This window comes from Cariama cristata, unplaced genomic scaffold (assembly GCF_000690535.1).
Source record: "Cariama cristata isolate BGI_N322 unplaced genomic scaffold, ASM69053v1 scaffold3249, whole genome shotgun sequence".
Classification (NCBI taxonomy): domain Eukaryota; kingdom Metazoa; phylum Chordata; class Aves; order Cariamiformes; family Cariamidae; genus Cariama; species Cariama cristata.
Window position 1 is genome coordinate 40,088 of NW_009637278.1, and position 23,274 is coordinate 63,361.

At 38.7% G+C, this 23,274-nt stretch overlaps 1 protein-coding gene across 1 annotated transcript in view; it reads right to left on the minus strand.

Annotated features, from left to right (window-relative positions):
• LOC104167852 (neuron navigator 2-like) overlaps window positions 1-23,274 on the minus strand; it is a 102,163-nt gene that overhangs the window by 24,827 nt on the left and 54,062 nt on the right. The window contains 9 exon segments of the mRNA XM_009708242.1: window positions 2,946-3,020; window positions 3,140-3,163; window positions 5,204-5,256; window positions 11,149-11,337; window positions 13,461-13,546; window positions 13,548-13,619; window positions 15,792-15,836; window positions 18,199-18,666; window positions 22,579-23,274. Coding sequence (XP_009706544.1) covers window positions 2,946-3,020; window positions 3,140-3,163; window positions 5,204-5,256; window positions 11,149-11,337; window positions 13,461-13,546; window positions 13,548-13,619; window positions 15,792-15,836; window positions 18,199-18,666; window positions 22,579-23,274 — 1,708 coding nt within the window.

Below are 23,274 nucleotides of genomic sequence, written 5' to 3' on the forward strand. Positions count from 1 at the left end.
AAAATCTCCTGGTGCTTGCCCAATTACCCTTTTTTCCTTTCCCATGAAGCATGGAGAACCCAGTGTCAACCATATTCAGGACATCAGCTAGGAATTGAAAATGACTGAGAAGTAAAAGGAAGGAAAAGTAGATTGAGAGGATGGAAAGGAACTTGATAAAAGGGAACTATGTTTCTGGTGCCATGGCATGGCACTCTTTTATAGATATACATGTGTATCTATATGCATGTGCACAAATAACTGCACACAGCCATAGTTCAATATACATTTGGCTCATTAGCCATAATAATCTACACTAACCACAGAAAATAATATTTTATCTCTCTATTAAAAATAATTCTATACACACAATGACAAGTAAAATTGTGCGAAATCTTTCCAAGCGGAAAAGGACATTCTCTCATCTAAATATATACAGAAGAGCAAAACCTTTCACAGATCTGTTCCAGACTTATTCAGCAGCAGCACACAGCTGACTTATCCTAAATAACTGTTCTCACATTCACAATGAAAACAAACGTGAGCAGTACAATAACAGGGGGATGTGCATCTCTCATTCCCATCAGCCCCTATGAAAACAAGCAGAGCTGAGACTGTGAGAAAATAGCAAAAAGTAATTTAAGCCCTCATGCTACACATCTATGAAAATCTAAATATTTATTTTAAAAACACAGACTGCAAAGCTTCTGTTGGGGAGGATGAACAGGGAACAACAAAACTGATATTCAGGAATCCTCAGCAAAACTTTGAAAAAGCAAAAAGAAATGGGCAAGCGTGACCGCATGGATTAATAATGGGACACAAACCCTTAATGCTTTGACCTGAACCTTAAGAAAAAGTTTCTCTTTCAAAACCAGATCAGGAACCTTGAATTTATTCCTATCTGGAAATTGTTCAGTGAGCTATGGAAAAAGAGTAATCTTCACTTCCTAGTTGGAGCAAAACCTTTTCAAATTCTTGCCCCTGATGGCCTGAGAAGCAACAAAAGCTGCAGTGTCTATACAGGAAAATTCAAGGAAAAAATTAATAAAGAGATGAATTCAAATTGCCTAAGTTAAAAGCATTTTATTAAAAAAATCTTGCGTAAAGGAAATGTCCATAAAGCAGAGTCTTAATGAACAGCATTTATTAGTCTTAGTTTTTTGGGGGACAGACTTGGCCTTTTACATGGAAAAAGAGTAAGTTCTCTGAAAAGAGGTGGCTAAAGACTGAAATATATTACTAGGACAATTATAGCAACATCTCTGCAGGAGACCGTTGCTGATTTATGGACAAATAAGGGGCAGGTCCAAGTCTAAGGAGTTTAAATAGCATGAATAAAAAAACTACAAAATTTTAGCAAAGTGAATGAAGCAAAAATGGAATACTATCAAAATAATAAATGACACTAACTTTTTTTGGGGGGAAAAAAAACCCCAACCCCCCAAAAAACCCACCCAAATGACCCCAGAACAAACCAAAATGTACAGCAGCAGCATATGTTAAAAACTACTCTCCACAAAGATAGTGGTAGTCACCACGCACAAATTCTCAGGCAAATTAATGGCATCTGGGGCAGGCACAGAGTGGCCTGTGCTACTCACTACTCTTGGAGACATGCTACTAACTCCTGGGTTGAGTAACAGCCTATGGGATCTGAACACTGTATGAAGAAGAATGCCACAAAACTAAGGCAGAGCTAGATGAGTTGCAAAGCTGACCAGTTCTTTGAAGGACACAAGCTGGGTTATTTTAAAAAATGTATGCAAGAGAATCTAGTCCTGCTTTCTCACATGTAAAAGAAGCTTCTGGATGAAAATCAACTCATGTATCCAGTCTCCTTTGTGTTTGAAAAGCAAACATAAGATTTAATTTTTGGAAGGTTTTAAAATTTTTTTCTTTTTCTCTTGGGAAAGTGACTGAGTGGTTACATGCAGTTAAAGCCCTGTTGACTGCTCTATTAACTGTGTCCTCGGTTTTCACTTTCCACTTTGCAAGCTGGATGAAGCACTGTGATGCCTGCAGTGAACACCACAGTAGACTTCCCTTTGAATCCCTCTTGTGATAGGTGTTACTGCTCAAATGAAAGCTGTCCTTTACTGTGCCAAGTTTCGTATTCCACCTAATCAGAGAGTTGATGGACAGAAATGGCCTCTTCAGTAGCATGTGTTCTGATGTTTATTCATTCCTACAAACCAGGATGCCAGTATGATCTGATTTGATGCCTATTCATCTGTGGCTTATTTATACTAGAATTGTTTATTTCTCTAGCAAGCTTCTGTTTTGCAGATTTCTGCTATCTGTGACTACAGCACAGAACACACAAATAAACTTGCTCAGGGTCATACATAGTGATGCCTCAATACTGCCTGGCTTCCAAATATTTTTTTTCCAAGTGTCTTACATTACTTATTCATCAAATTCCTCAGAGGAAACAAGCAGAAGTATTGTCCACACTGGTTAAAACTCAGGTATGTCCACTCCTGAGGCATAACTTTACATCAGTTCTCAGAGCCCCTTATAGCACTATTACCTGTCATGCCATTAGCCCACATCTTTATGCAATAGTGAAATATAATGCCTTACAATCCACATTTCTACCAATTTTTATTCATACCAATTATAACCATCTGAATCACATCCCACTCAAATGTCAAAGTAAGACACTATTTACAAAAAAATATCCCGTCTTCAATTTCTCAAGATGTGAAGATGGTTTACATATATATAAAACCAAATTTATATTATAATTCAGTATTTAAAGAAAGGCATAAGACAATTCAATAGCACAGAGGATGTTATTTTTGGAAAGGTGCCACATGCATGCAGTTATGTTTTTGAACACATAGATAACATGAACTGAATGTTATACACATGAAATCGTTTTGTCACTTAGAAAAATTGGGGTGGTAAGTGGTGCATTAAATGCATTCCCTGTTAGTGTTTGTTCTCAGAGTTGTACTCACATTGGCAGTCAACTGAGTTGTCAGAGCTGACACTTTTTCTTGGGATGCATCCAACTCTCTTCGTAGCTTGCGAATCTATATATTTTAAGAGAGCACTTTACTGCACCATAATATCGAGAAATAAAATAGCAAGACACGAAATGCCGAGTGTCTTGACAGAATGTTTATGCCTGTCACACATGATGTACCCTTACCTCTGATTGGCACTTCTCTTCAGGCTAGAAAATAAAAATGGAGGAAAATATATGAGGATATTACAACATAACCAGTCTGAGAAATTTATAAAATTTTTCAATTTTTTTTTTGTGTTTCAAAAACTCTAATGTGAATTCCTTATTTTGGATTCCCACATCTACATTCAATCTAAAATAATCTGCTAATTGATTTACTCTTCAGGAAAAAGAAAACAGGCTGCTTGTACAGTACTTCTTCCCGCAGGAAGTCCAAACTGTAGAAGGGTGAAGTGCTGGCTCCGTGCATAGGGGACTGCAGGAGGCTGTGAAGAGCCAGGCATCTCACAGAACATGGCTGATCCTAGGCAATTCTCTTCCTCCCATGCTCAGCTCTCCACGGGAGGGAGATCCTATTTTTGCATTCCAAAGTGATGTGAAAAAAATATATAAAATTACTCCCACTTGGGTGCTGCCTGGACACTGTGGTGATAAAAAACTGAGGACACACAACTAGTTATCTGAGGATGCACAGTGGTTGTACTGACCATCCATTGTGGTCTGCATGATAAAACTGTGGCTACTATGGCTTGTTTCTAACCAAAGTTATCAGCTAAAGAGAAGTATATGGTAGGAAGTTACACACTCCACTGTCCTTATGTAAACATGTCCACTACCAGCCACCACAAAAATTATACCCATCAAACCACACTATTAAGAGTCACCCGTGCTTGGGCAGTAAGCATGTAAACCAGAAGCTTAGACAGCTGCTGCTGAGTACTCTCCTTGGGGCTCTCATGGTTATAAACATAAGCCCAGAGGAAAAGGTCTGTTTTCCATCCTTACAATACGTTATCTGTTTTGGCTTCATACAGACCTTGCTTGAGGCAAGGTCAATAATGAAAGGCGGTATTTTCAATTTATTATCAAGGTAGCTTCCTAACGGTGAAACATGTACGTGAAATAATGCTAAATAATACTATGCTGGCTTGACAGACTTCATCGACAGATCTTCCAAGAGCAAGCTCTTCCATGTACTCTTTTATCACATATGCTTGTTTCAGCTGTGGATGTGTGGTAAGTGTGAAGGTACATCATACTTGCATAGAATTTGAAATCGAAGATCCTGTTCAATTAACACGTATTTCAGAAGTAATTATTATCCACTGTTTTCAAAAAAATGCAGGCGCTTTAAGAAACTCCCAAAACTGTGATCGTAGCGTGCCAGGATACATGAGAAAACTTTAATCTGGCTAGCTTGGATATTAACGGCAGTGAAGCCACTGGGAATTAACCGTCAGTGCCAAACACTGCTGTACAGTCTTGCGTGGGCTGGAACGTGCTGTGCCCCTGGGTTGCTGCAGTTAACACCCCAACTAGCTAGAGAAAAGCTAGGCAAGACAGGGTCTGCACGTTGCAGCCTCACCTCCCCATTACAGCACAGGTATAGTCCTAACTTGCAACGTCTTCCATAGTATACGTTTAAATGGAAAATGCTTCGTGAGACTATTAGAAGAAAATAAGCAAGTGTAACACACACTTAAAAAACCCTTGTATTTTCAAACTCCAGTAAGCCTTATTTTAGGATCAGAGAACCTAAATGAATACACTCTTTTGACAAAAATATTACTGGTATAGTGAACAAATGGCTTCATTACAATTATTCAAATCTCTGCATTAAAAAACTTACTCAAACTTCTTTAGTAGCAAATCATTAATACAAGGCTGGAATAACTTTATTCAGCAAATTTTGGGGTGCTTTAGGTAATGAAGTTCAAATCTTCTCAGATCTACGGAGGTCCTTTATAGCAAAACTTATTTAGCATAGTTGTAAAATACTCACTCGAAAAATAGATTGCTGCTTTTAGGTCATTAATGTCTGCGTTTAATGAGGATACTGCTAAATACCCAGAGACATCTTTATGAACATAAACATTTCTTTTGCAGCCAGCATTCAGAACACAATCAAATGAAAATTGCTTTTTTTTTTTCCTTCTCCTTGAATGACAAAAATAATTAACACTGTAAGACCAGTCAATTCAATAAGTTTGATTAATAAACCTAAATTGTTCATTTCATTATACTCACTGTTGAATAAATAGATGATGTACTGGATACCAAAGAGAGAGAAGATCCATGCACTAAAGGAAAGAAAACACACACAATGAATATAAATACAGTAACCACACAGTGGAATCATCATAGATCATCCACCAACAACAACCAGCCTACTGAAGAAATATTTTCATAAATTTCATCATCCATCATAATTATATTATTGCACCAATAATGTACGGTTTGAAGAAAGCATGGCCAGGCAATGCAACCTATAAACTCTGATTTGGTAAAGCTCTTTTAACAATTTAATAATACTTGTTTTTCAGGAAACTGGGGTGTGGTCAAGAAGATTAAAAAGAAAAGTTTCGACAAAGATTTGTTCAGAAATAAATATTTCTCTGGACAGCTTATCTTAAGACTCTTGCAAAAGATAAAACCCCAACAAATTAACCAAAATGCAGATGAGATTACAAAAGCAAATCTAAGTACTTCATCTTCAGTTTTAGATGAGATTGACGGGGTGGGTTGTTTTCTTTAAGCAGTAGACCAAGATGGAAATGTCCTGAGAAGACCACGATACCCAGCTCCAGTATTCAACCAGATGATCCAGGAGAAGATGTGGAGTACCCAGGGCAGAAACCATTGCCTAATTTTGGGGCTCTGAATTTTCCTCTGAATGTAGCCGCATCTTCCTTCTGCTGACTACAAGAGAGCTGTATCACAGGCATCGATGAGCTGAACATTCCCTATCCCTGCAGGGGTTTTTTGTCAATGCCTCAAAGCAATGACATTTCTTTAACAAGGAAGAGTTCGTTCTCTCATAGAAAAATTACCAGAGTGAAAACATGACTACAAAAGCTTTTCTGGAAAAGAATCCGTTTCAAGTAGTTTTTGTGTTTAAATATACATTCAGTAAAAGATATACGTAGATGCTCAAGGTTGTTACCATCAGCCCGGTGTTAGGTTTTATATATAACATCATTTTAATTTTGATTATACTATTAAAAAAAACTACCTGAAGGTATTATTTCTGCTACTGAAACATGCAAAATTACCTTTCCCTTATTTTTATTTTTAGAAACAAAACACTGCAACTTTCAAAACTGCAACTTTCATTCAAATTTCTGGTAACTTCATACAAATCATATGAAATTGTGTTAAATTACTTTATCTTTCATCTAAATCCTCCAGTCATGCCAAAAAAAGTTTAGAAAAGCTGCCATTTTGCCCTAATTACCTACTGCAATTCTCCTACATTCGTAATAAATGGGCTCTGCTTTACCATTGATATTATATCCTAAGGCAAGGCTGGAAAGAGAAGTAAACAAAGTCTAAGTTGGCTTCTGGAGGAATTCAAGACAATTTAAAAAACCCACAAGAAAGTTAAAAAAAATCACAGCCATTTGCTTTTTCTAGTTAATCGTATTTTCAATTAAAATGATGTTTATAGTTAGATGTTAAGGACTGTACTGCATTAAGAACATAAAAATAACCAGCGTGAGTCAGACCCAGGCTCTGTCTAATCATGTGCTCCATCTCTGGCTGCAACCCCAGAGCATGTTTACGGAAAAGAATGCAAGGAGGAGGCAGATACCCAGTGATTTTTCCCCAGGTACACCTTTGCATCTTCTGGGAATCAGCAGAGATGGAAACTGCAGTCAGACCATTATTTTTCATAGTCACTGCGACCTCTCTACCATTAACTTGCTTAACTGCTTCTGAATCCACTGACACATTTTGTCTGTAAAAAAATTATTCTTGTGTTTAGAAATATAATTCTTTGCAGTTGTTTTAGACCTGCTGCTGAATCGGTCAGTAAGTTCCCTGAGTGTCTCTACACCCTGTGATACAAGTAATAGACAACCAATCTCTTTATAATGCACTAAATTATATATCATCACCTCCCTTCAGTCATCAGTTTTCCAAGCTGAAGAGTCCTAGTCTATTTTAACTCTCCTCATATCATAGACGCTATGCACTTAACATCGCCTTGTCATTTTTCTTTTTATCTGCAGTTTACCCTTAGGCTTGCCTTTTTCAAGATGGAAAGCCCAAAGAGCAGGCAATGTTGCACAAGGCCACCAATGGACTCATACAGAGAATATAATATTATTTTCTGGTTTGCTTCCCTATATTCTTCCTTTGTGCAGTTTTTACTAATAGAGACATATTCAAAAAAGCAACCATACCAACTGGCCTGAGAAGAAATAGTTCTTAAAATGGATTGGGACACACACATTTTTTAGTTGGCATTAACTGTAATTTTTAAGGTCACACTGGGACTTTAAAGGAGGAAAGAAGACTCAAAATTAAAAAAGGGAAAGCACATACAACTCTGGGAATTACAGAATCATAGAACGGTTTGGTTGGAAGGGATCTTAAAGATCACCCAGTTCCAACCCCCCTGCCATGGGCAGGATCACCTTCCACCAGACCAGGTTGCTCAAAGCCCCATCCAACCTGGCCTTGGACACTCCCAGGGATGGGGCACCCACAGCTTCTCTGGGCAACCTCTGCCACTGCCTCACCACTCTCACTGTGAAGAACCTCCTCCTAATACCTCATCTAAATTTTCCCTCTTCCAGTTTAAAGCCACTGCCCCTTGTCCTGTCACTCCATGCCCTTGTAAAAAGTCCCTCCCCAGCTTTCCTGTAGGCCCCTTTAGGTACTGGAAGGCTGCTCTAAGGTCTCCCCGGAGCCTTCTCTTCTCCAGGCTGAACAACCCCAACTCTCTCAGCCTGGTCTCATAGCAGAGGTGCTCCAGCCCTTGGATCATATTCGTGGCCTCCTCTGGACTTGCTCCAACAGGTCCATGTCGTTCTCACGTTGGGGGCCCCAGAGCTGAACACGGTACTTCTGCTATGCAAAACATCACTACTATATCATTTGAATGTGTATATAATTTGAGATTTCTAGTTTCAAGGACAACTAAGGAGTTAATCTTTTTGCGCAATTTCTTTTTAAAGTATCTGCAGATGGCTACTTTAAGGCTATTTAATTAGGAGCCTGAAGGCAGTTATGCTCTTGATGTGATTCCTGTTTTTTGCAGTTAACATGCATCTGCACGCAGGTTACAAACCCAAATTGGTTTGGAGCTATTATTTTAAAGCACTATAAATGCAAATGCAAGCATGTATCATTTTTTATATTAGAAAAGAAACGGTTTAGCTGTGGATGAACTGTCCAAAGAGTAGAAAGAACAACAGGTATTGTAGTCAGTAGCACAAAAAGGAATAAAAATTTATATCCCATTGACAATGAATTTAATTCCTTTCTGTCTAGGAGGCTGAAGTATCAGGGTGGAACCAGCAGCAGCACAGCTCCTGGGGAAGACCGATGGCCAGGGAAGCAGGGAAAGTGGATAGCCAAGAGACCACTTAATTTTTAGGCTATGTTTTTTCCCCTGAAGTTCTCGATAGCGTGAAGGTTGCTCCTGCTGGCATCTCCCCAGTCCTGAAACCCTTCCTATGAAAAGAGTTACGTACTGCAAGGCTGGTTAACATTTCAACCTACACACTGTGCTGGCAGAGAACATGACTGTACTTCACGCTATGGAGACAAAAGAAAAAAAGGCTTTTAAGAATAAATCCTGGCCCTGCCGAACTTGGTAAGAAACAAATGTCTCGTAATCTTATGTGCTAATAAATAATTAAGAACCAGGCTGGTAAGCTTTATTTAAGACCTGGATTTATGCTTCATCGACAGTGGTTGATTGTATAAAATCAATTTGTTCATTAACCACAAATTTAATACTTTTTGACCTATTCTCTCAAGGTGAAGGTGAATTAGATTCACAGGTTTGAAAGCACAGGACAACATATATGCCATATTCAGGACCAGTTGCTCAATTATAACTTGTGATTCCCTGAGAAATAAGTGGGAGCTAATAAGCAGGCTATCCCTGCCTTCTGTACAGCCAGAGAAGTGACAGAAGACCTTTAACCTGAAGACAAAAATATGGAGACTGCACCTAAACCTTCATCCCATCTGGTAAAACATTATCCTTTTAGATGCCAAAAATTTAGGAAAATCTGAAAGGGACTTCCTCAGTATGTCCACTGTAGGGTGGACATTCCTTCCTTGTATACAAAAGGGATCCTTTTCCACTGCTTTCACATCCATCATTTGGTAGAGTTTTCTTGGACTTCATTTTTATTACTTTTTTTCAATGAATGAAAAGCACTTTGTAGAACATTTCACCTATCTCTTCCCTTTCCTTTTTTTTCAAATGGTTTGTCCTCAAACATTTAATACTCATTAAATATTCTTCCAAATTAGCTTTTCTCCAGGACAAGACTTTCTGATTTATGAGAGACAGTTTAACCTCCAACATGCCAAAATGAATTTGCTGCAATCTTAAGCACACTGAAAAGACTGGGGTTACAATTTTTTGAGGGTGTCTTCAATAAAACTTGAGTAAGTTTTGCTGCAGTAGCTCTTTCAGTAAATCATCTAAGTATAACACAGATGCACTGATGTGAATTCCTTCACAGATTATATTAAGGAACTCCTTAGTAAGAGCAGGACTGTTCATCACAGAATGGAATTCAACTAAGTATCTGGCAATCTTTGACTGTTCACAATCATCTAGCTGTCTTACAGCATGGCACAAACAAAGGTTAATTCCAGCAATGACACAGTTTTCAGCCCTACAGCATTATTCTAATAATTTTCAATCCCTAATGAACATCCTCAGCCACGGGTCTCTAAAATACAATTAAATGTAATGGGGTTAGATTGGCTAAATTCAATAATGAATTAGCCCTGAATCTTTCCGAAGCCATATCCAATATGCATTTTCCACCTCTTCCAATGGCAGAAAATGGATGGGACAACCAATATCTCCAGGAGGGCACCCTGTGGCTCTTAAAGGCCCCTACAGACACTGCAGTGCGGCTCCTGGGCATGCCTGGCTCTAAGGGAGCAGCAACAACAGGGCACTGGTATTAACACTGCTGAGTAAGTGCAGGTCTTCAGTAGCGGAGGAAGCAAGCCAGCAAAGGCTTGTGTGACACACAGTGACAAAGTACTTGATAGCCAACCAAGCACCCAATCCTTGTCAGAAAGGAGATTTAAGATTCAAAGAGCTAATGCTGAAAGAGCTTCCCATGACCTTCCTATGAACCACTCCCAGAGCTCACCCCATGCTTGACTTCTCAAAGTGCAACCCTTGAGGGTTTTAACGTGTGCTCATAGCTACTCCTGCTACAGCCATAAGGTCACTTGATCAGTAGCAACCAAACTAAATATTTATTCATAGGTAAATGACTTTTTCTTCTTATATTTAAATGGGCTTCTTTTATCAGGTATGATTACATACTCAAAAAGATGATAAGGAATTAAAAAGCAGAGCCTAGATGTTTTGAAGAACCACTCCGGTCCCTTCTGTGGAAGCTGTGTGATATCAACTCAGGACATTCAGCAGAAATAGAAATTAAAGATAACTTGAACACAGATTAAATACTGCAAAAATTAACTGAAACCAGTACATTCAACAGAAATAGAAATTAAAGATAACTTGAACGCAGATTAAATACTGCAAAAATTAACTGAAACAACAGTTCAGCTGATACCAATTATTTATACTAGAAACAGAAGTGTGGAGGCGTAGGTTCAAAAGAATAGTCTTACTCAAGGAAACCTTTTAATATGCTAACTCTAAGCATCAACTAGAGTCATTCTGAGATCACTAAAAATGAAGCACAGGATGTGTTTAAACAATTTCTTGAACAGTGATGGTTTAGGTACAACACTTACAGGCTTTCCTATATCTGGCCAGAAGGATCGTTGAATGAATATTATCAGAACAACGATGACTAGGACTAAAGTTTTATCTAACACTGAGAGCTCCACACAGAGAGAACTGTGCTCTGAAATTACCTCTATGCTAAAATGAAAAGTACCACATTTATACTTGGTTTATGTGAGAATGCCATTTTCTGAGTATTTCCAGCACCATCACATACTTTACTGACCTTCTTCAAAGCCATCGCGGAAAGAGCCAGACCGGCTCATTGTTCTGCTTTTCTCATCCAGGGACACCGAGCTGTTCCTGAAGCGCGTATCACTATAGGGGTCATAAGGACCATCTGCATTAGAAAGGCTGTGGGTCCGTAGCATGGTTGGATTTGAAAGGCTCATCTGGGCTGCAGTGGTTGGGCTTGCTATAAAGTAAAGAATAAACACCAATTTATTTGCATGACCACAAATTTTCATACCTAATTCTTGTGCAACTACCAAAAAACTTTTTTTTTTTTTCCTTGAAGACACAAATTTTTGATGTCATCCTTTCCAGGCTTCAATATTTTTCTAAATTCAATGAATTCAAATAAGAGGTATGCGAATCAAGCTAATTAATAAGAAAACTCAAGTAAATAAGGTCATTTTAAACACTAGGTGATATGTCTATGCTTCTACAGACAAGCTTAGTCAACTCTAACACCTTGTAGACATGAAATAATTAATCCTCACATAATTTGGAACAGTCCTTCCTCAAAAAGGACTAAAATGCCTGAAGGAATTTAAACTAGTATTTTGCCAATGTAGAACAGGCCTTATGAACTACGTCCTTCAAAGTCTTCAAGTTCTCAGAAAATGACTTTTTTCTATGTATTTAAGTCACAAATTTTAAGAGCTTTAGTTTCCTAATAGTTGTGTATTTCAGAATTGTTTCTCTCCACTGTGAGGTCCTACGAATTACAATATAACAATTTTGCCTCAAAAGCCAATACTCTTTCAGCCAATGTTTAGAGGACAAAACGTCTACTCCAGTTTCACGGGTTTTTTTAAGTACTTTCGTGCTAAAATTATACCTGCTATTTACTAAGAACTAGTTGATTTGCAGGAAAAAAAAGAGAACAACAAAACTGCTTTTCAACTAGCAGGTTCCTCTTGGTGTACTGTCATTGTTTGTTTCTATATACACCATCAACTGATACAGACTACTGTAGAAGATACAATAATTCAGTTTAAAGATGCTCAACTTTCATATCAACATTTGCTATTAAATTAAATGCAGTGACCTCTCTTGACTCCAATATCTCCAAACTCTTTCCTTAAGAACACAGAAAAATATCTTCTTTTTTTTTTTGTTAATTGTTTGTGGCCAAATAGCTTTTGAAGCTTATTAATGTAAAAAAATCTTCAATATTCTCCATAAAGAGCGAACTTTCTGGGCCTATGACTACACTTTTTTTTTTTTTTGACCTTTAAGGTACTTTGATGAACTTTCAGTTTGTTACCTGTTGGCAATGTAATTACACTGTGTGTATATTCAGCTGAAATTTTATTTAGTGTCGGTTTACTTAAAGCTGTTTATTTAATCTGTTTTTTTTTCAGCACACTCAAAGAAAGGCTCTAAAACTTCACCGCTGCAACTCAAAACTGCACTAGAAATAAGTGACTGTGTAAGCTGCTGCAAATTCACACATAACAAGAAGTTCACAAGCGTAGGCTTAACTATTTTGCATATTATTTATCATTCTAGAAAAGATGGAGGGGCTTCTGAAAGTCAAAAAGAAACAGAAAACATCTGTTCGACACAGTACTTTCCAAATGTCACTTAAAGACAACAGATATACTGTTAGGATTGATTTACCTACCTAAATGAATTGCAAAGGCAACTAAGTAATATTTAATCTTCACACTAGAGACGAGCACTACTAGCACTTTAAATTAGTTTATTTCAACTGCTGATACAGTCAACTAAAATCTGAAGTGCTTTATGGATCCTGTCAATCAACTTCTATTGTTTCATTTAAAAAGTGTTTACTTTCGTCAATGTAATTAAGCAAAGGAACGGCATTTTTTCTGATTTAAAATTCTTCTGACTTTTATATATTATTTCAGCCTGAGCTTTGTGCAATTTTCCAACAAACCACTTGAAAAATACATACAAAGATAAAACATCTTAGACTGATAAGACTGGCACATATTGTAAGTAATATGCTTGGATTTTAAAGCAATATTACTAAACAGGTAGGCAATGTCTTAAGTCCTTTAAACACACCAATGTGTGATATTAACAAATAGCTCTACTGAATAGCTCACAATTTATATTAAAGCATCTGATTACTCCCAGAGAAGTATTTTCAAAGAGTTACTGCAAGTATGCCACCTTTGGGCATACGAGATAATAATGCTAATTAGTCACACTCATTTCAACAAAAGTGCTTCCTGAGGTTGAACCTGGGACTTGGAGCTGTTGAGAGAAAATTATATTGTGTAATACGCTATTTTCAAGACACACAATGTATTGCTATGATTATCCAAACAGATAATTATTCACCAAGCTGTGAGAAGTTAAATCTAGTTCCAGAGGGTGATGTTATGCTGGATCCAGATGAAAATGGAGAATTGCCAGCAGTATCCTGAACCGCCTGCTGGATGGGACCGTAGCCATTCTTTGGCATCTTCTTGATTACGGAGTTGGGAGGATGGAGTATACCTGCAAAAACAGTTTTCCAAAACGAACTTTGACATTTCTTTAAAATAATAATAATAAAAAAAAAACCATGAAATGTCACAAGACTTGGGGAGGGATAGAGGGAAAAAGATGGAAGAACTCTAATATGACATTTAAGGATTAAAATGATATAAACCCAATACAATTCTGAATTAAGGAGCTGTTCCAAGCTGTTCTAAGCTGTTCCTAATTCATTCCACTTCTCTTTGGGGGAAAAAAAAACCCCAAACATACTTTTCTATCGCTTCAGCAGTAGCCAAACTAATAGTAAAGAAAAAGCTACAGATAGAAGTTGTGTACTGTAGAATAAAATACAGTTTGTGTTACATATGTATGATTAAAAAAGAAAACCGTAATTTGGAAATCCTTTCCTTCCCTTAGCTTATGCCAAAATTCTATCACTATTTTAATATTTCGGTACACCACTAAGCTTAGCTGGCTTTTTGTCATATTATAACCAAATTCAAGTCAACAAAGCCATGATCAGATTTTTCAACAAGTTGTGACCCAGTAATTCATCTTCCACAGACATTAATATAAAGGTCTGTGGAGGTATATCCCATTTAGTTCAAAACTAATAGCATTAAATCATCGTAAAGGAGACTACGTTTAGCCTTTTCTGGAGGCAAAGAAAATAGCGGAAACACTGTCTATGCCAACACCAACGGCAAAACACCCGCTGGCTTCAGCTTAAGCAAAGTTTTAAATCTGCTTCTGTATATGCCTGAAAAAATAGGTGTGTTACCACAGGTGTTATGTGAAATACGTGATAGGGTACAGGTATCAACAGAAACAGCATCATGGAAACACTTGTCTGCTGATGGATTTCAGCGTCTGTCTTATGCTATGCTATCTGCTTTTGAGAAATATTTATCAGTTACTAGTTCTCCTTCCAAAAACTAAACACTTGGAGTCTACTATTAGTCGATATCATCTATTTAGTTAATTAGATTCCCTCCAACTAAATACGCTATGGTAAGACATCACTTATTAAGACTACTTTAAAATCAATGTGAACACTACGATAATTAACACTGCAAAAACTCGAACTACTTTCAAAAAATACATTCATTCTTCTGCTTATGCCTCAACATTTAAGTAACAGTCTCTGACTATCTGCATCTCTTAAATTTTGCACACGTATCAGTTTATTAAGAATGGGGTTTAAACAGCCATTTTACTTTAATACACTAAGGATTTTTTTTGCAGCATTAATACCTACCTCTTTAGCACTCAAATGTTTCAGTCTTAAAAGAGTCTTTATTTATTAGAGACATACTTGAATACCACGGAAGCATTTTAAACAAAATGCCATTTTAAGAAAGGTTTTTAGCACTTGGCTTCATGGGACACAGCTGCTGTGAAGAACAATGTGTAGAGCACAGAATAAAATGCAGCTGCAATTTCAAGGCATCAACTCAGCGATCCTAGAAGCTGCATTAAGGAATTCTGAAGCTGTAATTTTCTAAATTGTCTAAGGTGTCTTCTGTGAATTCTGTAACACTTAAAGCATTTAATTAATCCACCTAATGTTGATTATCTTGCTAGAATCGCTTGTATCAATGGAAAAATCTTTTTCAGTGCATTTTTTTAATGTTATAAAAATCACGACCTTACAGATATCAAAACGTACAAGAAGACAATTGCCAAAGGTTTATTTGGGGATTTTTTTGTTCTCTTCTAGAAAAGCTGAAGTTATCTCTAAGAGTCCTATATATTTAGGTATTCTGAAGCACATATTTTTTTTAATTAACATGTCCAATCTCATCCTAAAAGGTTTGGCTTGATATTGAAAAATTTTTCTATTTGTATATCAACACCAAGGTTCCCGGGGTGAAAATGATCTCAAGTCATTCCATGTAATAGCCATAGAAGCTGCAAAATTATTGTTTTCAAGTCAAGCCCAGTGATAGTTTATGAGACGCTTTTCAGCAATTCAGCCAGCAAAAGCCACAGTTCTTGCTCAAGCGGAGAAGCCATTGGATGAAAAAAAGCACACTGGTCAATGGCCTTCTTCGAGGATTAAAGAAAGAAAGAATGAATATTGTTGCCACCTCTTGCAAACTGCGACCATCACCACCAGCCACAACAGAAACACAAAGCAAACTCCAAAGCCACAACAAAAGCTGTTAAACCATGTGGAAACACCAATACCTGAGTCCCTTCTTAGGCAAAGTGTTCCTATCAAGATGTGGGTCGCTGCAGAAAAGTTAAAAGAAAAGAACTTCAGAGAAGAACAAAAGGGAAGGAATAAGATCAGGACGAAGGACGTACAAACATCTGCATCACCTTTTCAGAGGAAAAGGTGCTGGGGCCTTCCTACAGAAACATGCAAAAACCTCCTTACCCAGGTGGGGATTTGCACAAACATGCATCTGGTACCATGCCAATGAATCTCATCTGTTCACAATGGGATTTGGCTATTTCTCCTACCCACAGTGAACAAAAATGGCTCTTTAAACATCTAATGGATGCTTAGAAATATGCTTTTCAGCAGGCGTGAGGCAGGTTATTTGTGGAAACTGATGAGACTCTTCAAGTCCAAACCATCTTCCCGTCATTTCTTTCAGCAGACACCATTTAGGGAATGCAGCTAATTACTCTTACGCAGCTGCAATGTATAGCAGTAAAAGTATTGAGCCCAGACTGTTTAAATTTTCAAATCTTAGCTTAAATTCCATTAGTGAAGTAAAATGAATCTTTTAGTCATCCAAAACTCAAATACTTATATATTTACAACTGATGAACTTGTAACTGAGTCTGTTAGTTCATTTTTAAAGAAAATATCCATGTGCTTAAATAAATTAATTTAATGACAATCCCTATAGCTAAATTACAGCGTGGGAGTGATTAAAATTACAGCAGTGAGCAAAAGTGAGCTAGAATGTTTATATTTGGGTCATATTTTCCTAACTTTAGCATTCGTCTTTACAAGGATGGATGTACCCAAGTCCCTGCAAAACACCCATGAGCCAAACTGCAATAAAAGACTGACGACACTGAATGACACAGGGACTTCACGACAAAAAGGACAGGCCTGAAAGGCAGTGGGAAAAGCAGCATGCCAGAGGAATGCTGAAATGCTAGTGAGAGTTTAGATTGGTAGAAAAAAAAGGGCAAGATTTTCAAATTGCCTTTGGCAAAGAAATGAGGGGGGAAAAAAAAAATACACCCCCCCCCCAAACCAAAAGATATTCCCAGTAACAACAGCAACACCAAAAACATCTCAACTCTGCCATTTGCCGTTCTCCAGATTGATTTTGGTAGACAGACGGGGTGTTTGAGGGGACTCTCACTGGCATGTCTTTGTGTCAGTTCACACCTGAACGATGAACACAGCAGAGGACCCAACTGAGCACAGTCTGTCACAAAACAATTTGCTTCACCGAGATGGGCAACAAAACCTACAGCCTTGTGCGTATTCCTGTCCTGAGACAGCATTACCTGTCCTGTCTCCGGGGCAAAGTATTTCGGCAGAATTTGGGGCTAGCAGCAGGGGAAGAAAGAGGGCTAGAAGAATCAGTCCAACAAGACAGAAAACAAGAGAAGGAACATTAGAATGAAAAGAGGTGAGAACAGAAAGGAGTTATAATAAAACACAAACTGAAACCCAAACTGTCAGAACATCATATTTGGCAGTAATTTTCTCCATTGAGATGCAACTATAAAAATTTTGCTACCTGACCACATAATTAGACACCAGGATAGAGCTGATTTCCAATGCTTGCAAGGGTAACACTGCCTTCTACAAAAGGTCACTGAGAGAGCATGCACTGCAAGTCATTGCCTGGTTTATCCCGATGTTAGCTCAATGTGCTGTTAATACAGCTCTGATGCTGAAAAAGCAGTCCTAGTCCCTCCTCCCTGGTCTGTCTGTTCCCAGCTCCTACTCTGTGTCCACACAGATACCGATGAATCTCATCGTGTAAGGAGCTGGGGAACTGATCAGTCTGAAATACAATTCAGGTGATCATTTTTCAGTTGGATCCATCTCCCAGTTGGGTTCACTAAGCATTCACATGAATGCCTGTACTGAAACGCTGCAAGGAGTAGCTGGAGATGGGACAGCGCAGCAGGGAGAGGCTGAGAAGGGACCAAGTGACTAAGGAGACAGGGACTTCTCTTTTCAGCATGGTCTCCAGTTTAAAAGCTTGTCAAATGTTATAAACAAGAAGTTTAACAAGAAACGATTGGCTTCTCAAATCAAAATGATAACGATGGAGGTTTTTTTTTTAATATCACTATCAGGTCAACTAACAGGAGATCTTTGGAAGGATAATGTATGATGCAAAATTCAAATATTAGGTATAATATGGTAGCAAGAAAAGTTGTCACTTTGGCTACCACAGCAAATGAAAAATCTCACCTGTACCCATCCTCTTGTTCTGAACTGGGCTCTTGCCTGGAATGGCTTCTTTGTACGTTCTAGTAACACCACTGATTATTAGCTCCCAAGAAGCACAACTTGATTTGTATCTGCAGTGTTGGCTACTGCTGCCAGGACTTCATTCACATTTGAGATACATACAAGCATACGGAAACGAGAGAAAAACCCACTAACCTTTCAGACAACGTAGTCTTAACACTGTTGGTTCGGACAAAGGGAGTCAGAGAATCATCTTTGGAGGCTGGAATCAAGCCACTGGAGGAGTTATGGCTCAGCCCACCTCCACTGCTCAGAGAGATATCAATGGATTCACAGCTGGTATGAAGACTGCTGACAGACTGATATCCAATGCCATCCTTGCTAACAGCAGAAGAGCTACTTGCGTTGGTACCCCATGTTAAACTGTTGGAAGGAGCTGAATGTGCTGAACTGGGACTAGAAGCTAGAGGAGATTGGTTCAGATCTGTGGTTTTACTATATAGAGGACTGCTGCCCCCACTGCTTAGCATACCACTGCCAGATGGTGAATCAAGATTACCCTGCTGGTTCATAGTAGCGTGAGGATTGGAGATGATTACCGAATTTTTCATATTTTCAGCTGTTGTGATGGGAACTTGTTTACTAGGCTTGCCACCGAAAAGTCTGTAAAAAAAAGACAACATGAAAAATACATAAAAATGGAATAATAAATGCAAGGATATTTTGTATCTAGACCATATACCTTCTTAGCTTCAGAAAACCAACATTAAGTAAATGATCCTAGATTGGACATACGCAACTATAAATTTATGACTCTCCTTGTGTTCACTCCACCATCAATAAAGCCCAGAGACAACTACGATGCTTCAAATCTATCTTTGGTGTTCCTTCTCTAAATTATCAAATACTACTTTGACAAAGCTAAAATACAGCTTCACAGAACTAAAACACAGCCACATAGTCTTCTGCTCCTTAAGGAAAAAGGATATCAGAGAAACACTGCATCTGAAGCATGGAATATCAGAGGTTGGAAGCTTGTTATCCAGGTAAATTCTGCGCAAATCAGCAAACGCTCTGCACAGGAGAGGCATTTGCTGGGATGCAAATGTAGGTTTGTCTCAGTTCAGGAGCCAAGCTGGCTGGAAAATTTTGGTTTTTTAACGTAGAATGAGATTTTACCTGCTTTGGCACCTGGAACTGGCTCACTGAGACTGCCGAGTGCCAAACTAGTGCAAGGGAGGGGACATAAAAACGTGATTGGAGAGGGATGACTGCAGCATCTCCAGTTTGCATCACTGTTGCCTGCGATGCAACTGCACTGTCAATGAAGAAGAGACTTCAGTTCCCTCATTAACAGTCAATGGGAAAGTTCTCAGAAGTGCAAAAAAGTCTTAGAAGTAAACATGCTTAAGACTAGATTATCAATCATTCTAAAACTGATCCTCAAAATTATGAAGGAAGCTTATCTTTCAACTCTGGCTTCCAATATCCACCCCAAAACACTTCTGTTTCTGCCACTTAGCTCCTGTAACTGCCTTTGGAATCTTAGCTTTCCTCACACATACCTATATGGATTTCCCTTTTTCTTATCAACAGTGTGGAGTATTGGGGATGAGATCTTTCAAAGCAGGTATCTATCGGACTGTAGTCCTCAGAATAAGGACTACAGCACTCCTATACGAGAGCTCCTAAAGACTTACAAGTGGGTATGCACTGAGCAGAACTTTGTCTGCTTTTGAGTACGGCCAGGTTGTCTGTACAACAAGTGCACAGTAAGCCACTTCGTCCAACACTTCCCAGAAGCACAGGCTATGGGATATAGCTGGGCACCTTACCGCACACGTGCAGTAAGCCCAGTGATGCCCACAAGCTACCTGCAGCTCCAGTGTTGCTCTGCAACATGCCTGGAGCACATCTCAACTGGATGGCTGTTGTTGCATACTTGCCACAAAGCACTTGGACAACACTGCTGGATCAGGCTAAGATGCCCATCTACATCTGTCTCCTAATCCAAGCATTGCTCTGTGCCGTGATCCTCTCAGCATCTGATGCAGACAGACATTCAGAAACCAGCACAGATCTGGCAAACTTGGTTCACCTGGACACCACACCTCACTGATTAGGAAACACTGACTTAGACAAGTCATGGTCCTACGAGGACTGAGAGACATTTAGAGTCTAGGTTTTATTTAGAGTTAATGTTATCAGAGTGAGTGTGGAGAAAAACGTCAAGCCATACTGCAATGATACATGGCCTTCAGCAGCAATACCAGCTTAGGGTATTCCTGCTCCTGTCCCACTGCATACCACCTCTTCAGTTGTACTGGAGGAACTGTACTCTTAGGGATGGGACTCTAGAGCTTAAAAAAAACCCAACCACTCACACAACAGTTTTACAAGCTGTTTTTAAGCTATGCAGTCTTCCCTGAACTGTTTCACAGCCCCTCTAATACAACTGAAAGGATGCTGCATGGTGGCACAAACAGAAACGTGTTGGTGCTGAGGGCGGTGTCTGGTCAAACCACAACCTCGTAACAAAATGCCTTCAGAAGAGGATGCGGTTTGGAAAGCATTCCTTTCAGTCCAGAGAAAATCCAACCCAGCAAGACAGCCACATCAATACAGAGATTAACTCTGGAAGGACATCCCCTACAAAGAAGGACATCCCCTACAAAGAAGGACATCTGTTCATCCTATCTACTATTACGGACAAGCGACTGACACATCTGAGCTGACTCTTGGGTCGTGCATGTCTTTCATCAACAGAAAAGCAGCGTATTATATACTGCAAATCATGAAGGCCCAATTTAATAATAAAATGTATCAAGATAAACGATAGTTTCACTGAAGGGACATGCCAGATACCCAATACCAGAGCTGAAGAGAATACTGAGAGAACAGAGGCAGGGATGGCCTTCACAGCAGAATTACAGAATTTCACTGTTTATGATAGCATAGAAGTTACATATATTCACAGACCTACAGGTAAAGCTTTATCACTACAAAGGTATGGATTCTAATTTACTGTGTAATGTTAAAAAAATATAGGGCTGAGAGGAAATACGCATAAAATGACATGTGCAACTCATTTCAACTGACTATGAAAACTAAGCTCAAAATCTTTATTGTCATTCTTGAAATCAGTAATAAGCAGACAAGGCCCAATTCAATTCTGATGCATTTCAATACATGACAATTTAGACAGTCTGGTGAAAATTAAAGAGTGAAATTATAAATCAAATGAAGGAATAGCTAAATTGAGCCTCAGTGTCCTCCCTTTGAAGCTTCATGTATTTCTAATGTAGTATTTCAATTACATAGCTAACAATGTGGCTTTCTAGTAATCAAAAAAACCCTTCCAATTGAATTTCAAGCCCGAGGTTTGCAACACTGAAAAATCTGCATTTCTCATGGGGTATATTACAGAAATGAAAGGTCTACTGGAGTTTTTCTTTTTAAGTAGCCATTGATGACAACTAAACGTTCTAAAGGACATGGCTTATCTACTGATAACCAGGAATAAAACAAAAGGAAGTATCTTGAATTATCCTCACATAGGCTCTTCAAATACAACCACCCATCTAAACAGTTTACAGCTCTTTACAGCATTAGCCTAAGCTGCCATCACAGCCATTATGCTTGCACTAGTGCTTCAGATGGAATGTGGCTTTCTCACATCACTGGAAGCAGGATGATGTAGCATAACTGTATGGGCATTATGGGTGTCAAGACAAAATGAAATGCAGAACACCGCAACTTGAAACAGACAAGCTACTCAATGTCAAATTAAATTGAAAAATAATATTAACGGAACTTTTCACCAATATCAAGGCTTTGATGTATGCTGCATCAACAAATTAATTCCTGACTAGCTCAATGTTAACACTAAAATAATGTGTGGGGTAGTTGTGGAGAAATAGAAGACAGGTAAGACTTTTGTTTAAAAAAATATTATTAAAGTAAAAAAATCCAACGCAGCTTCGACAGTAACTTTATTTAGGGTTCTTCCGCACAAGTGAATAACCTGACGTTGAGTCTCGCAACACACTGGCCTAATCCACACGACTGAAAGATTGGTTTGGGTTAGGCATGTGAATCCAAGGATGGCAGGTCAAATTATACTGTTGTCATCATGAAAATCTGAATTAACTCTCCCATTGTCAATTTATAATTTGATCCACCATTGGAGTATTTCCAGGTTTGTTACATATACATTGATGCAAGAACTGTCCAGTAACTATCAGGTAAGAAAACTCTTATTCCTGCAATATCTGCATGGATAAAGCCTTCAGGTATGACTTTCGTAACAAAGAGACTCGTATCACAATTGCCAAACTTTCTGTCAGACAGGTTTTTTTTCCAAATGTTAAAATTTTTGCTGCTGTCGCGTGATGTACTGAGTATTTACAACACTGGCCAACCTCTTTATGTGAAATTAAACGTAAATACAAAGACCTTGATGTAGGACACTAAATAGTTAAGTGCTCCACAAAACACAGCCAGGCCTGGCTCGAAGAGTCCTGATCATTCAGCTCTGACTAACATCATCACACAATCAACGAATTTATTGCCTACCTGCGCAAAGTGGGAGAGGCCACATCGGGGTACTTGGCTCCTTGCTGGTGAGTACTTTGAGCTCCGCTAGAAGCAGTCTGTGATGCAGGGTTCACTTTAACAGAATTACACGAGGCCACGCTTTCGTTGTCAGACGAAATCCCTTTCTCTTTATCAGTCTGATTGACTAATCCTGGCAGAGAGTTTCCAAGGATTACCTTGGCAGGCTCTCTCATTTTAGGGACAGGCAAACCAGCTGACTTGCTGCTTATGTTGGAGTCTATGCTACTTGTGCTAGATCTATTCCCAGCTCCACTTCTGCTACTGGATTTACTGGGCCGGGGTAAACTACGATACTGAAGATTAGTTCGGGCACTAAGTGCTAAGTAGCCATCATCCTGGTTCTGTGAGCCATCAACACTAGTCTTCCGACCAGCGGTCCTACCCATAAGTCCAGATGACTTTGGGATTTTTCCCAGGGTAGCCGATCTACTGGTGATAGTTGCCCCACTGGCAGTGATTATAGTCATGCCTACGGCTGACCCGCTCTGTTTCTTAAATCCAAATGTATTAGCATTAGCAGCAGTTGTTCTAGAGTTACTTGTGGGAAGTTTTTTGGATTCATCACCACTGCTGCGTCCTGCATCTGATGGGGAACGTTTAACATGTCCAGCTTTAGGAGATAGTCTACCCTTTTCTGATACCTTGGCGTCATCA